Source organism: Leucopleurus acutus (genome assembly GCF_964270905.1).
Source record: "Leucopleurus acutus genome assembly, chromosome: 15".
Lineage (NCBI taxonomy): Eukaryota > Metazoa > Chordata > Mammalia > Artiodactyla > Delphinidae > Leucopleurus > Leucopleurus acutus.
In genome coordinates this window covers 7,649,812-7,663,824 of record NC_139157.1, presented here as the reverse complement: position 1 = coordinate 7,663,824, position 14,013 = coordinate 7,649,812, and the positions used below count along the sequence as shown (strand labels likewise).

General features: G+C 41.5%; 1 protein-coding gene across 1 annotated transcript in view; it reads left to right on the top strand.

Moving 5' to 3' along the window:
- SLC22A3 (solute carrier family 22 member 3) overlaps nt 1–14,013 on the top strand; it is an 89,066-nt gene that overhangs the window by 34,315 nt on the left and 40,738 nt on the right. The window contains exons 2-5 of the mRNA XM_082855875.1: nt 5,581–5,684; nt 8,036–8,190; nt 9,867–10,035; nt 10,878–10,995. Coding sequence (XP_082712001.1) covers nt 5,581–5,684; nt 8,036–8,190; nt 9,867–10,035; nt 10,878–10,995 — 546 coding nt within the window. The remainder of the gene's footprint in view (nt 1–5,580; nt 5,685–8,035; nt 8,191–9,866; nt 10,036–10,877; nt 10,996–14,013) is intronic.

Below are 14,013 nucleotides of genomic sequence, written 5' to 3'. Positions count from 1 at the left end.
CATCTTCCTCTCATCTTCACATAGTCTCAGTTATTTAGAGAAATCGTAAACATTTTCAGATGAGTAATTGCTTGTCTTCACTACAAAGAAATAAAACAGCTTGAACGTTGATTTGAGGGTGAGTCACGAAGGTCTTCCGTTAATAAATGATGAGGCATTATTTTTATTATCCACCTTGGAGAGCAGCTGATATGACAGGTGATGCTCTATAAACCTTGCATCACACAGTGGTGCCTCTTTATGCCTGTGAAATCACCTGTTCTAGGTGATTGTTGCAGACTCTTGGGTTTCCTGTCTCGTCTCTGAGTCTTGCTATCATCTCCTTGGAATCTCGTTCTGTCCCGGGACCAGGGCTTCTGCTCTGGACCTCTCCATTTGCAACCTTCCAGACTCTTCCTCTAGCTTTTAGAACTTCCTCCTCCCTGTTGTGAGCTCTCTCGATGCCTCTGGTGTCCTGAATAAGAAACTCTGTCCCTGCGGAACCTGCGCCCCCTTCCCCGCTGGGGGCACAGACACAGGTGGTTCTTCAGCTTCAAACCTGAGCCTGGCACCTCCACTGCTGCAGGCAGATCTGAACCTCATTGGCCCGCACGCTTCCGTCCTTGAGCCTCGGCTGCCCATCGCCCTGCTCAGTACCCTTCTTTTCCCTTTTTTTCCCTTCTAAATGCAACTCATTGTTGAAGGATCTGTTTATGTCCCACCTTCTTCACGAATCTGACTGCTCTGGGTCCCAGCAGTCCTTTCTTTCCCTGAGACCCTCACGCATTTAGAGTCAATCCCATTCCATTCAGATCTCAATTCCTCTGCATTGGCTGCCCATGAATGGATCCTGGCTCTCTAAGCCGTATAATAAGCTCCTTACAGAGGCAGAAGCAAAGCCTGCTCATCCCTGGTACTGCTCCCAGCCTCGTCTGCATGATGCCAGGCCCACCACTGGAAGCTGTAAATACCTGATGATTAGTTTTCCTACCTGCAGCTCATCATGATGCTTCATACGGATCAGAAAAGCATTCACTTTTTGGTATTAAGATACCCAACTAATGCTGTCGGATCATGTTAAAGAAATTTTCATTGAAACTAGAATTAATAATGACATCCTTCCCCCTCATGGAGACCCAACCCAAATGATTTTCTTTATGATTACACTATTTTTAACCATTATTAGGCTCTGTGGTGGCAGCTTGTTGATTAGAAATGGAATCCATCCATGGGGGTCAACGTGTGATTGTCTGGCCAGTGCTAAATGTAGCCAGAGGCACCCTACACCCGGTGGTCAAACCAAAGGCACACTGGAGTCAAATACCGTGATGTTCCTCTAAACTTAGAATCTCTCACGTGAGAATTTGTTCAAGAAGGCTAAACGAGACATCTATGGAAAAGCCAGCTGCTGGTCATCAGGGGGTCATTCCCTGTGGTTTCAGGAGCGGGCAAGCCCCCCTCCTGAGGTCCTAAGTCTCTTGCATCCCTGCATTATTTTTACCTTATTTCCTACCTTTGGCCTTTGTATTTGGAAGATATTCTGTTACTCTGGTTCTAAGGATAATTTAGAAATCAAAACTTGAGCATAGATCTGATGATGACCTGCTCCAGCATTTTATCACGACAACCCAAGTTAACATAATGTCTATTTGGATTTTAATGACTAGGAAAAGCTAAAAAAATCACTTGGTTGGAAGCTCTTCGAAAGTATCTAATTAGGCTAGAGTTGTGCTTTCTGCAAAATGAAGCAATGTGATCCCTTCCAGCATTCCATGAACAGTTGTTTGAATCTTTTATCAGATTGGCTTTCTGCTCATGCGAAGGGGAGTAATTCTCTTTGTGTAAAAATGACTTGAAATTTAAATAAAAGTGACTTTAAAAGAAAATTAACAGGATGGGTACACCTGGATTTATGAGCATTTTATGAGCATTTAAAAATAACTTGTACACTTAGGAAATATGTACACTTAGGAAAAAAAAAGGAGATGCTTCCCTTGTTCTTGGAAGATTGCCTTAGGACAGACGTAAATGCTTGTGTCTTTGATTCAAACTTAGTTAAATTTGACAAGAGATGGGTTTTAGGTCTCCCTGGTAACTACAAACAGCTTTTAGTACTTTATTTCAGGAAAAAGTCTTCAGCCTATGACGTTCATTGGCTTTGGTACATGCCAACCTCTCTCTAGAATCAAAAACATATCTCAGACCCAGAGCTGTTTTGGCAGCAGGCAGCGAGCTCAGAGCCGATTAGGAAGCACCAGCCCCAGGAGGCAGGGGTCTGACTCCTGACTGTACGTGCAAGAGTCAGAACCAAGCCCTTCCATCCTTGTGACTGCAGTGTCTGTTCCCTACTGGGAACCTAAATGTGTGTGTGTGTGCATTTCTTTTAAAGGTATGTAATTTGTTTATATTAATTTCTTTTGTGCTTTTGAAAGATGGCAGGCTCCCAGTCATGAAAAGAGAAACTAGGCTAGGTATTTCAAGCGGGAAGGGATTGAATAAAAGGATTTGGGTTTGAGCTGTTGTGGAAAGGCTAGAAAAGCAAGGAAAGACAGCTCCTGCAGAACCCCTGCCCTGCTCCACAGCATTTGCCCCTGTGTAGCCGGGGAGTGGTTAAAAGCACTGACTGTTGTCACTGCTACAGTTGGAGCCAGTGCTGCTGCCACAGCCAGAAGCAGAATCCCCACTACCTGCCTTCTGATCTTGCACCAGCGCCCCCTACTGGCAGAACCTAAACAGAACCCCTGCTGGCAAGGATTCTGAGAATTGTAGTTTCCACTCCTCCAGCATCTGAGATGCAAAACAAAGTATAGAGGACTGACAATATGTGGTCTGGATGGTATCATAGTGCTTTAGAAACTAAGTTATCATAGCACTTTAACCACTTAAACATTTATTTTATTTTATTTTACTTTATTCTATTTATCTATTTATTTGCAGTACGCGGGCCTCTCACTGTTGTGGCCTCTCCCGTTGCAGAGCTCAGGCTCTGGACGCACAGGCTCAGCGGCCATGGCTCACGGGCCCAGCCGCTCCACAGCATGTGGGATCTTCCCGGACCAGGGCACGAACCCGTGTCCCCTGCATCGGCAGGTGGACTCTCAACCACTGCGCCACCAGGGAAGCCCTAAACATTTATTTTAAATTAATTTTGTTGTGATACAAAATACAAAAAAAAATCCTTTTTGACAATTTCTTTTATGGGAGAGTGAAAAAGATCACTTTTTTAAAAAATAAATTTATTTATTTATTTTTGGCTGCATTGTGTCTTTATTGCTGCGCACGGGCTTTCTCTAGTTGCGGAGAGCGGGGGCTACTCCTTGTTGCAGTGCGTGAGCTTCTTATTGCGGTGGCTTCTCTTGTGGCGGAGCACGGCCCCTAGGCGTGTGGGCTTCAGTAGTTGTGGCTCGCGGGCTCTAGAGCACAGGCTCAGTAGTTGTGGCGCACGGGCTTAGTTGCTCCACGGCATGTGGGATCTTCCCGGACCAGGGATCGAACCCGTGTTCCCTGCATTGGCAGGCGGATTCTTAACTGCTGTGCCACCAGGGAAATCCAAGATCACTGGTTTTATATTAGAGAATACCTTTGTGTTTAAAGAGTATTTCGGGGTATTTTAATTCACGCAATTCAAAAGCAGCTAAGTATGTTCATAAAAGGATAGATCTTGCTGGGCCTTGCTGTGTCATCTGTGAAAAACATTCCTCTATCTTTAGTTAACCAAGTTATCTGAAGCTCAGCTGGAGGATTTGAGAGGTTATATTTGACACTGGCTGACATTTTTCTGTGTCAAAATACTTTCTCTGGCGGTTAAATCACCTGTTTGACCTCTGAGATTTTATATACTTTAATTGCATCCTTTATATGTTTCATTCTAATGGGAAATTATTTCAGATAAAATAATCATCTGCAAGTTTACTTAAAATGAAATTGTTCTGCTTTGGAAAACCAGTACCTACATTGACAATAAATCTCTTTTAAGTTACTCCTACTATGCATATATGTGTATATTCTTACTTCTTTAATCTGCATAAATCTTTTCAGTAAGTCTATGAAGTGAGCCAGCTACTACTGACCCCAGTTTTTTTTTTTCCAGCTGTGTTAGTCGACAGGTCATTAGCTGTAGAATCAAGACAAGTCAGGTTCTATAAATAAATATTATTACAGTTTGCTTCTGAATCTGTATCTATAAGACCACTCACAACTCCTATTCCAACAGCATTAATTTTCTCATCATGCTACAGTCTAGAGCAGTGGTCTTCACACTGAGGCAAGCATACCATTTGGAGGTGTGCAGAGAAAATCACAAGGTAGAGGGCCTGGCTACTTTGAAGGGAATCAGTTTTCAGAGCCTCAATGCACATATGTCCAAAATGGATCTGTCTGAGGATATGTACATGATGAGGATACAGGTCTTTTCCTAACATCCTTCTCCCCCTTTGAGGAAGGACTCCTACCTCTCTTCCATCTTCCTATGATGTATTGACCTGGGGTTTTAAAACCTGTGGGGAACCAAACAGTGGGACAGTTTGGAATATTGGTAAGAAAGTAACTAAGAAAGAAAGTAAATGACCCTAATGATTTGATTAAACAACTTTTTGTAAGTCTGGTGGTTTCCATTTCTTTCCTGACAGCAAGACTGTAGGAGTCTTAAATGGCATGTTGGTTAATAGAAAAGTTAAAAATAATTTTGATGATAGATTATTCTGTAAATCTTGGCATTGAGAAGGAAGCAAAAGAATTGAGTAACAATACTGTAACAAAACTCTCTCCATTCCCATTAATTTATTTATACAGACAAGTTTTCTTGGCACATAAATTTATAAAAATGAAAAACAGGAATAGAATTGATGTTGAGCCCTAACTCATTCTAGTAATAAAAAATCTTCAACCACAGATTACATGAACTAAGTGGAAAACCCCGGGCTTTTTTAACATTCTTCTAGAAAAGGGGCAGTGCATTTCCAACAAAATTTTACTCCTGAGTAATAATTCTTTTTCAAGATTCTTCATATGTTATGTTTTTGTCAATTGTGTTCTAAAAGTAACTGTTATAACCCAATCAGAAAGGATTCTAATAGTTAGAAACATTGTCACAGAAAAACATGTTAATTAAACGTCAATTTATGTACATAATTTATTACATGCAGAAGTATTTATTTACCTGTCCATTAACATAATACACATGAACACAAAACACATTTTCTACAAAAAATATTAGGATATATGTATGTGGGAATGAAAATAAGAATTCAAAGAGAAAACAGATTAGTGTCAAATTTTAGGCTGTTGAAGAACTTGGTTTTCACTGGATGGTGGTAGGCGTCACGTGGCTATAGTACTCTATCAGATACAGTTGAGAGAACGATTGAAAAATGTCAGCCTTTGTAGTGTACTGAAAATTACATCCGTGGCAGATAGCGAAACTGATAAAGAGGACGTTTATATATCACTGTAAAAATATCTGCGATACACTTAAAATTTTTATTTAAGGAGCATATGAGCAAAAATGTTTAAGGATCACTGGTCTGGACAGATGATCAGGTGTCTTGAGGGTAAGCATTGCCACACGTCTCCGTCTCCCATGTGTTTTCTTTGTTTTCCCAGTTCGACCTCGTGTGTGTCAATGCGTGGATGCTGGACCTCACACAAGCCATCCTAAACCTGGGCTTCCTGGCCGGGGCGTTCACCTTGGGCTATGCAGCGGACAGGTAGGCATGGGTGTGGCAGCCAGTTTACATCTAGAAAATGATGTGTACCTGTGGAGAGGAAGATGTTTCATGTTAACTGTTAGAAAACTATTCTTGCTAATTTTGGAAAAAAATCTGAATTCCTCCACTTGGGACCTTCATACCTGTGGGGCTGCACCAATTCCTTCCTTCGTAAGCTTCGTCTCCTCACCCCTTGAACTGTACAAAAGGTTGGGGCTGCTCCCCTGGGGTCTGAATGCATCTGAGAGGAAACACAGAGCAGCAAGGCCGTGACTTCATGGCGGGGCCCACGGCTGGCTGGCTGGATGCCGTGGAGGTGCTTCCATGGGCTTCGGTAACTCGCTGATCGCGGTTTGATGAATTTAGTCATAAGGTCGCCCCCTTACAAATTTGTTTCATTTAATTAAAACAAATTTTTGTATTTATTCTACAAATTAAAAACTCTGCAAAAAAAAAGTTTTCCAAAAACCATGAAAAGAATTTGATCTATTCTTGAAGATCCATGAATACACAAATATACCAGTTAATGGTAGGCACAAAGTGAGTGTATATATTCAAGACAGTCGTGCTCTCTCTTCAGATGTCCCCGTTTCAGACATTATTGATGTAGGTTGTTGTACTCCTGTTTAACTGTCCCTTTATCCCAGTTCTCGGTATGAACAGACTTGCAGTGATTTAACAGTTCTCCCTGTCCCCCATGTCTGGCTCACTGTTGCTCCCAGCACTCCAGCCCAGCATCAGTGGGTCAGCGTGACCCTGCTCGCAGTGGGCAGGGCTGGGAGTGTCTCTTGCAGAGCTGAGAACGGCAGTTAATTGCAGAATTCAAGACAAAATGCCCCCAATCCTGTAGGCAGTTGGTGGTCTGCACTTGACCAGACCAGGACTTCAAAATGGGTAGCACCTTTGGTTCCCGTCCCTTCCTCTGTCGTCTTTTTCTTGTGTTGTCCCCCAGCCCTCCTCGGCATGTGACGTCCTCCTTAATCCTCTGTGTCTGGTGCTCTCTCCTTGTCTTTTATCTGTGTCTTTCCTACTGTTTCCTTACAGCCTTTTCAATTCATTTTTCCTTCCTTAATCTTCCGCACACAACCCTCTCTTTCCTAACTGGCTGCCGTTTGGAATTGAGTTACAGATTTTCAATATGTATTTCTTTCATTTTGTTGTTACTCTTCCTAATTTAAGCATTAGGTTTTGCTTCTTCGGCATGTTTCTCTTTCACAGCCAATCAACATATCTTCAAACTAAAGTAACTTGACTAAAGGAGGGGGCTTTTCCTACCTGTGTTCCAGGAGGGGCTGAGCATCTGTCCTCAGATGTGACCCGGTACTTTGGGGAGGAAGACAGAGCCGTGAATAATGCTGCCTCACCTCGGGGCTGACCATCTTTCAGCTCCTTCAGTCTCTTATGTTCTTGAAGGAAAGGACAAGAAGCAATTGAGTAGGTCCTATATCTGTGAGAGGAGAGTGGGAAGGGCAGAGAGTGAATTTTAAAACCTAGGTAAACCGAGACTACTTGTGTCTCTGGAGACTCTGAAGCAAGATGCTGTGTGAATTTGATGGAAATTTCTATGGGAAAATGTCTTTGAATCAAATCTCTCAAAGGTCGTTGATGACAGGGCTTCACCAGCCAATAATCTGGCACAGCTATACTGAACCACTTAGCATCAGACTCTCAGAATATTGCCCACGGTAACCTGTGTCTTTTGCCTAAGCGCTTTAATAATGGCTACGTAAATGGTGAAAGTAAAACACAAAACTTAAGAATAAATCGCATTTATTGTGAACTTGATAGTTTGTAATGAGCTTTCACATTAGCATCTCAGTTTGGTCTCTACAACCTCACTGTAGAAAAGAGAAAAGAGAAAAAATCACAAGCAAACAAACAAAACCTGCATCTTGAATTGTTTAAGGAATTCACCCAAAGTTGCATGACTTGAGCCAGAAGGCCAGGCCTCCTGGCTGTCATGACCATTTTGGCTTCTTTCTGTCCCTTTCTCCTCTGACCCCACCCACAGAAATGCTAGGAAGTGTCCAAGCTGTGCCACTGGAGTGACTGTATGGGAAAAAAACGTTGTAATGGAGAGGGTCATCTCTTTGGAAACTGCAGTCCCAAAGGATGCATTCCATGCTTTAAATTTTGTAATGTCATTTCAGAGGCATATGTTTTCATTTGCCCTGGCTTTGCTATAAAACAAAGAGTAGCATTTTCAGCGATCCTTGACATGGTAATAATGAACCTATAAAGGACACAAATTCTGTACTTAAACCTACTTTAGCAACACTTGCAGTGAGAGTCTTCTCATTGTATTGAAGAAAACGTTTAAGGTAATCTCATCCTTTCTCTTTCTCCAAAAGGTACGGCCGAATAGTCATTTACTTAATATCCTGTTTCGGTGTTGGCATTGCTGGTGTTGTGGTGGCATTTGCACCCAATTTCCCTGTGTTTGTGGTCTTCCGCTTCCTACAAGGCGTGTTTGGAAAGGGAACGTGGATGACTTGCTACGTGATTGGTAAGAGCTGGCTACGCCTCCTTGTCTGTTTGAGAACCAGAGTTAGGTGGGTGAGAAGTCCCGCTGGTCAGCCTTCCTCCAGCAAGTATGGCGAGGCTTCACTGCTGCCACGTTATTTCTGCAAATGGGAGGATGCCGTGGGCAAGACGCTGACTCTTTAGAAATTAAAGTTCCATCTTGTTTTGGGAACCAAGTATGGACTCTCACCAAATACTGGGGTGAACCACTTTCTAGCACGGCCATACGGTTATCACCTGGTTTCTTGCTTTGTTTTCTTAGAGACTAATCTTTAGAAAAACATCAGTAGTTCCTTGAAACTTTTTTTTTTTTTTGGCTGTGCCACGTGGATTGTGGGATCTTAGTTCCCTGACCAGGGATTGAATCCAGGTGTTCAGCAGTGAAAGCACAGAGTCCTAACCACTGGACCACCAGGGAATTCCCCCTTGAAACATTTTTAAAGCATTTTCCATGTATTTCTGTGATACAGTTTGAGATAACATTGCTGTGCTCTCCAATATTATTTCTTTAATTCTATTCCTTCCGCACAAGTGGAGAACTTTTTGCCGTGCAGGCGATATGGCCTGAAAACGAGAAGTTCATTTGTAACCCTTTGCTATCTTCCATACCTAGAAAGTTGGACGTCTGAGTGTGAGGAAAGAAAAACTTCTCTTTGCTCCTATTACTGGGGAAGGTCCTGGCTGCTACCTTTCCAGTAGTGTCTTGGGTGGGCACCCACTCAAAGTCATGGTGGATTTGTGACCAGGGAAATACGAAGCCTCCTCTTTGATTATCACCCCAGATCTGTGGGCTTCCACTCACTTCTGTTACTGCTGGACAGCCCCTCTTTGGGGTGCCCACTTTGGGGACCCTTTGAAGATCTTTTCGTGGGCGAGGAAGGAGAGAGAGAGCTGGGGGGACTGACGGTTGATGGGTGGGGCAGAAGGGATAACTTTGGACTATGAAGCGTTTTTAAGGAGACCCCAGTCTAGGTGAGTTTTCCTGGTTGTGATCTTAGGGCAGCAATAAGGTAACATACGCCAGGATGATCAGAATGGAATTAGGGACAGATAGAAACAGATCAGCAGGAGGGGAGGGGAGGAAAGGATGCCAACAGTAAAATCCCTCATGTGATTTTCAAAGAAATATCACACAAATGAAAGGTCCAACACTGTGGAGAGAATTATCATTTGATAGAAACTCTCTTGTGACAGTGAAAAATTTATCTGTAGAATCTAATGTCCATGATGAATCACCTAAAGAGACTGTAATATGCAAATCTTTAAAGACTGTGATAAAATCTAGCCACTTCATTATAGTTATGTTTTGATACTTACAATTACTTTTCAAAATAGTCATCGTCTAAGCTTTCCTAAAACCAACACATATATTCTTTGTATGCCCGGAAGGGTGCTGGGCTGGGTGTGTAGGAGGATGGCATATGCTTGTTGATAACGCAGAGAAGAGGGGGAGAGGAAGGGACCTGAGCTGTCTGGGAAGCACATCCCCATCAGGGCAGTGCCTAAGGAAGCTTCGGGACCTTTGAGAGTCCTGTATAGTATTCTAGCGCCGCTGATGGATGGATGTCACAGGTGTAACGTCTGTTTGTTTGTTTGTTTGTCCGTTTGTTTTGGAGCTGGTCTTGAGCTTCCCTAACCTCTCTGTTTGTTTTCCTTCAGTGACAGAAATAGTAGGTTCAAAACAAAGGAGGATTGTGGGAATAGTGATCCAAATGTTCTTCACCCTTGGAATCATAATTCTCCCTGGAATTGCCTACTTCATCCCCAATTGGCAAGGAATCCAGCTAGCCATCACGCTGCCCAACTTTCTCTTCCTCCTTTATTACTGGTAATGTGGTTTTGGTCATTATCAAATCTATTCTTATTCCACAGAAATGTAGAATCTATGCTTCCAAACCAACATGAAAACGAAGGCGAGATTTTCTAACATCTCCAGAACGGCTATGGGCTTTGCGAATTTCTAGAGATTATTTATTGGTTTTTGACTAATAGTTATTATTAAATTCATAAAATTGAAAAACACCTTTAAAATAGAGTATGAATTATGTTTTATTATTTTGTAATCTTTTTATGAAAACTACAAGGCAACAGACCGTATCTGCCAGTATTTCAACACGCAGTTTAAATGCAGTGAACAAGATTTGCTTGTCTGTGTGTTTTATTAAGCAAACTAATGTGACTCAGGAATTCTCAGGGGAATAAGAAAATGTTAAGAGCATCAGAAAATTAAGTTATCGGAAAGCTACAGGTGTGGGCATTTGACTCCTGTTAGAATGAACATATTTTAATCATCCTCTAATCTAATTTTAATATATGAGCAAACCAGTTTATGTAAATTGGGTTCTTAACCTTTTCCTAAAGGTTCATTAAATCCCAGTGTTTTTCATCTTTGTAGTTGAGGACTGTATATTCTAAGACAGCCTTCTTGCAAGAGCAATGTAATATTGATTAGTTTTATCATGAGCAATAATTCAATTATCAAGTGAGCATTTTTTCCCGTCTGTTATAAACTTACAAAGATAATCTATGTTTCAGAGAGCCAGTTCTAAGCTCTCAGAATCCCCGAAACATGTATCTGATCGCAAGATCCATTTCGATAGAGAAATTCAAGTCATAAACTTTTAAGTTTGGAGATACGCAGATAACTCAAAAAAGACTTCTTCTCACCAGGGTGGTTCCTGAATCTCCCCGTTGGCTGATTACTCGGAAGAAAGGAGATAAAGCATTAAAAATTCTGAGGAGCATTGCGAAATGCAATGGGAAATATCTCTCGCCAAATTACTCGGAGGTAATCTTACATATTACTAGTAACAAGTATTGTTAAAGTGGGTGAATTAATGTCACTTATGCACATATTATCAAATATATGACTAATCATTTTTAGTTTGACTTTAAAAAAACCTTGGGAAGAATCATATGCTGTATTAAAGAAGAAATAATTGCAAAGTTGTAATAGCATTATAATTGAGGTGAATTGGTCATTTAGTCCATATTTTAATAGTTGCACCAAGTTACTTGAATTACTATACTTGAATCACCTACTATAGGCCCCATAGTAATTAATCATTCATTCATCTTAATTGGACAAACTATAAATCTTTTCTTGACATTCAATTTAAGTCTAAAGATTTGTCTTTAAATTTAGTCTTGGAAGTATTATCTCTGCCGACCAGAGCTTGGGCAGTAATGTAATATTTCAACCTTTAGACTTAGACATGCTGAATAATCTGCCCTCCCTCCCTCCCTTCCTCCCTTCTTTCCTTCCTTCCTCCAGCAAAGGCTTTTTGGGTGCCTCTGTGTCACTGCATTAAGAGAAAAGGGGGCTGTGTATTAAAAGCTCATTCTTGTCTTTTCAAAGATTTGATATGCAGCCGAAGACATATGCATGTATTTGAAGCAACGCCTGAATAATTAGAGAATAACATATAAAAAAGATACGATTTTTGCTTTAGCTGCAAAGACTAAGTGAATGCAGAATAACAGAGGATTATTATAAAAGGAATATTTAAGAATAATTTTTTTAAATTTATTAAATTTATTTATTTTTGGCTGAGTTGGGTCTTCGTTGCTGTGCGCGGGCTTCTCTAGTTGCGGCGAGCAGGGCTACTCTTTGTTGCAGTGCCCGGGCTTCTCTTGTTGTGGAGCACGGGCTCTAGGCACGCAGGCTTCAGTAGTTGTGGCATGTGGGCTCAGTAGTTGTGGCTCGCAGGCTCTAGAGCACAGCCTCAGTAGTTGTGGCACATGGGCTTAGTTTCTCCACAACATGTGGGATCTTCCCAGACCAGGGATCGAATCTGTGTCCCCTGCATTGGCAGGCCGATTCTTAACCACCGCAACACCAGGGAAGTCCATAAGAGGAATTTTTAAATGTTTAATATTAATATTGCTAACATTATTTTCTTTTGTAGCATTCAGTTTGTCTTGCTAGAAACGTTCTGATAAAAATGGGTTTGTGGGTTGTATTGTCAACTCCCCAGCTTCCTAGCTCCCCAGAACCTGGTCGGTTATTTTCGGATTTCTACCTTCTTCTTTCACTCTTACATTAAGCGACAAGCAGTAGGCTCTGTGTATACAAAGGTTTCAACTGACCAGTTGTCACTGTTGGAAGTAGATTAATGATTTACCTTGAGGTTTACAGGTCATAAAATATATGGTAAAGATAAAACGTGATCTGTTCCAACCATGAAGACTAGTTGATCCTTGTCATTCTTTGACTGAGAACATTTGAGCTGTGCTTCTAGGGAAAATAACATCCCACTGCCCTCTCAGCTTGCTCTGGTCACACGAGCCGTTGGTCTGCACAGCTGGATCAAATGAATGATATTTTGTACTCAGTTTTAATGGCCAAATGAGTGTTTTTGCTATTCGTTCATCAGTATCCTGAAGACGTTGCATGTAGTCCCAGAGCTAAGCATGTGTAAGATCTAAATCAGGGTTTTAAGAGTGTAGAAAACATAGTGTGTGCTGATGGTTTATGAAAGAAGGTGTTACATTAACCATGCACATTGTGTGTTACCATGAGTGTTGCTGAGACGCCAGAGGATGATTCCCAAAATAGCTGCTATTCCACATCCTACGAGTGTCCAGTCCGACACCCACTGACCCGCTTCGAATTCATGAGCAGGATAGAGATCATTTCAGCAGGGAAGTACTTAAATGCTCTACATCGTCGTGATTGTAAATGATCGGGAACTGTGGATCCGATGGCTTCCAAGACACTTGAACTCTCGTTTTTAGCAGTTAGATGATCTCCATTTGAAAGTCAGGTTTGATCAGACTTCAGTTTCTCCAGGACTTCAGTTGCTCTAGGATCCTAGCTACCACTGTGGGCGTACGATCCTAGTGATAGGTGTTGTGATAGGTTGATGAGCCTCTTCAGTCTTTTTTTAATCTATAGGTTTTCTTTTTCTAGCAACTTTTTCTAGCAACTTCGGTGGAGAATGCTACGGGGTTTTCTCTCTGTTGAGTTTTCTGAAGTCTAAATTTCACTGATTACATCTCTTCGGATCCTTTAACGTGGCCCTCTGTCTTGTATTCCCTGTGATGGAATACAACTAAATATAACTAAATTGGTAGTTAGATCTAGAGTTAAGCAAGTTCAGGTTTGTCATTTGGGGCAAGACTACTTCATAAGTGGCTTTGTACATTTCCATTAAGAGACACCTAGTATCTCTGTGCCTCTCTATTCTTTTGTGATGTTAGCTGCCACTGATAATCATTGCTTGGATTTATTCATTCATCAGAGATTGCAAATTGACAATATTCCCATTTTGTCATTATTTCTTCATGTGTTACTGGAATACTTACATAAAGACTAACTTATCCCATCAACTGAGATGACTCTCACATACAGTTCCTATAGGAAAGGCAGGATATAGGCATGATTCTTTCTTTTCAAATTAGCAAATTGGTTGCCTGAGTTCTCGAAGTGATCAATGCATTGTGGGCTATGGGTTTTTTAAGCCTCATTATGACCTCCTGGATTTATACGTACTGTGTATGTTTCAGTCTTCTGCAGTTATTGTTATTATCCTACTGATGCTCAAATTGCCCCTGTCTTTGGACAGACGAGGCTCATCTTTGCTGGTTCCTGAGTCCCTCTGCCACACCTCTGGTAGTTTCTGAATGCTTCCTTGCTCATTAGCACGACAAGATTTTCCAGGCTTGTCTTGTAAGTTCCAGTCTCATGCTTGTAATCACCTGCTTCTCAACGGGGGCTTCAAGTTTTGAAATAAATGTCTTCAAACTGACCCTGTCCATCTCCAGCCTTTAAAAATTGTACAACCTAAGTAGAAAGGCAAAGTAT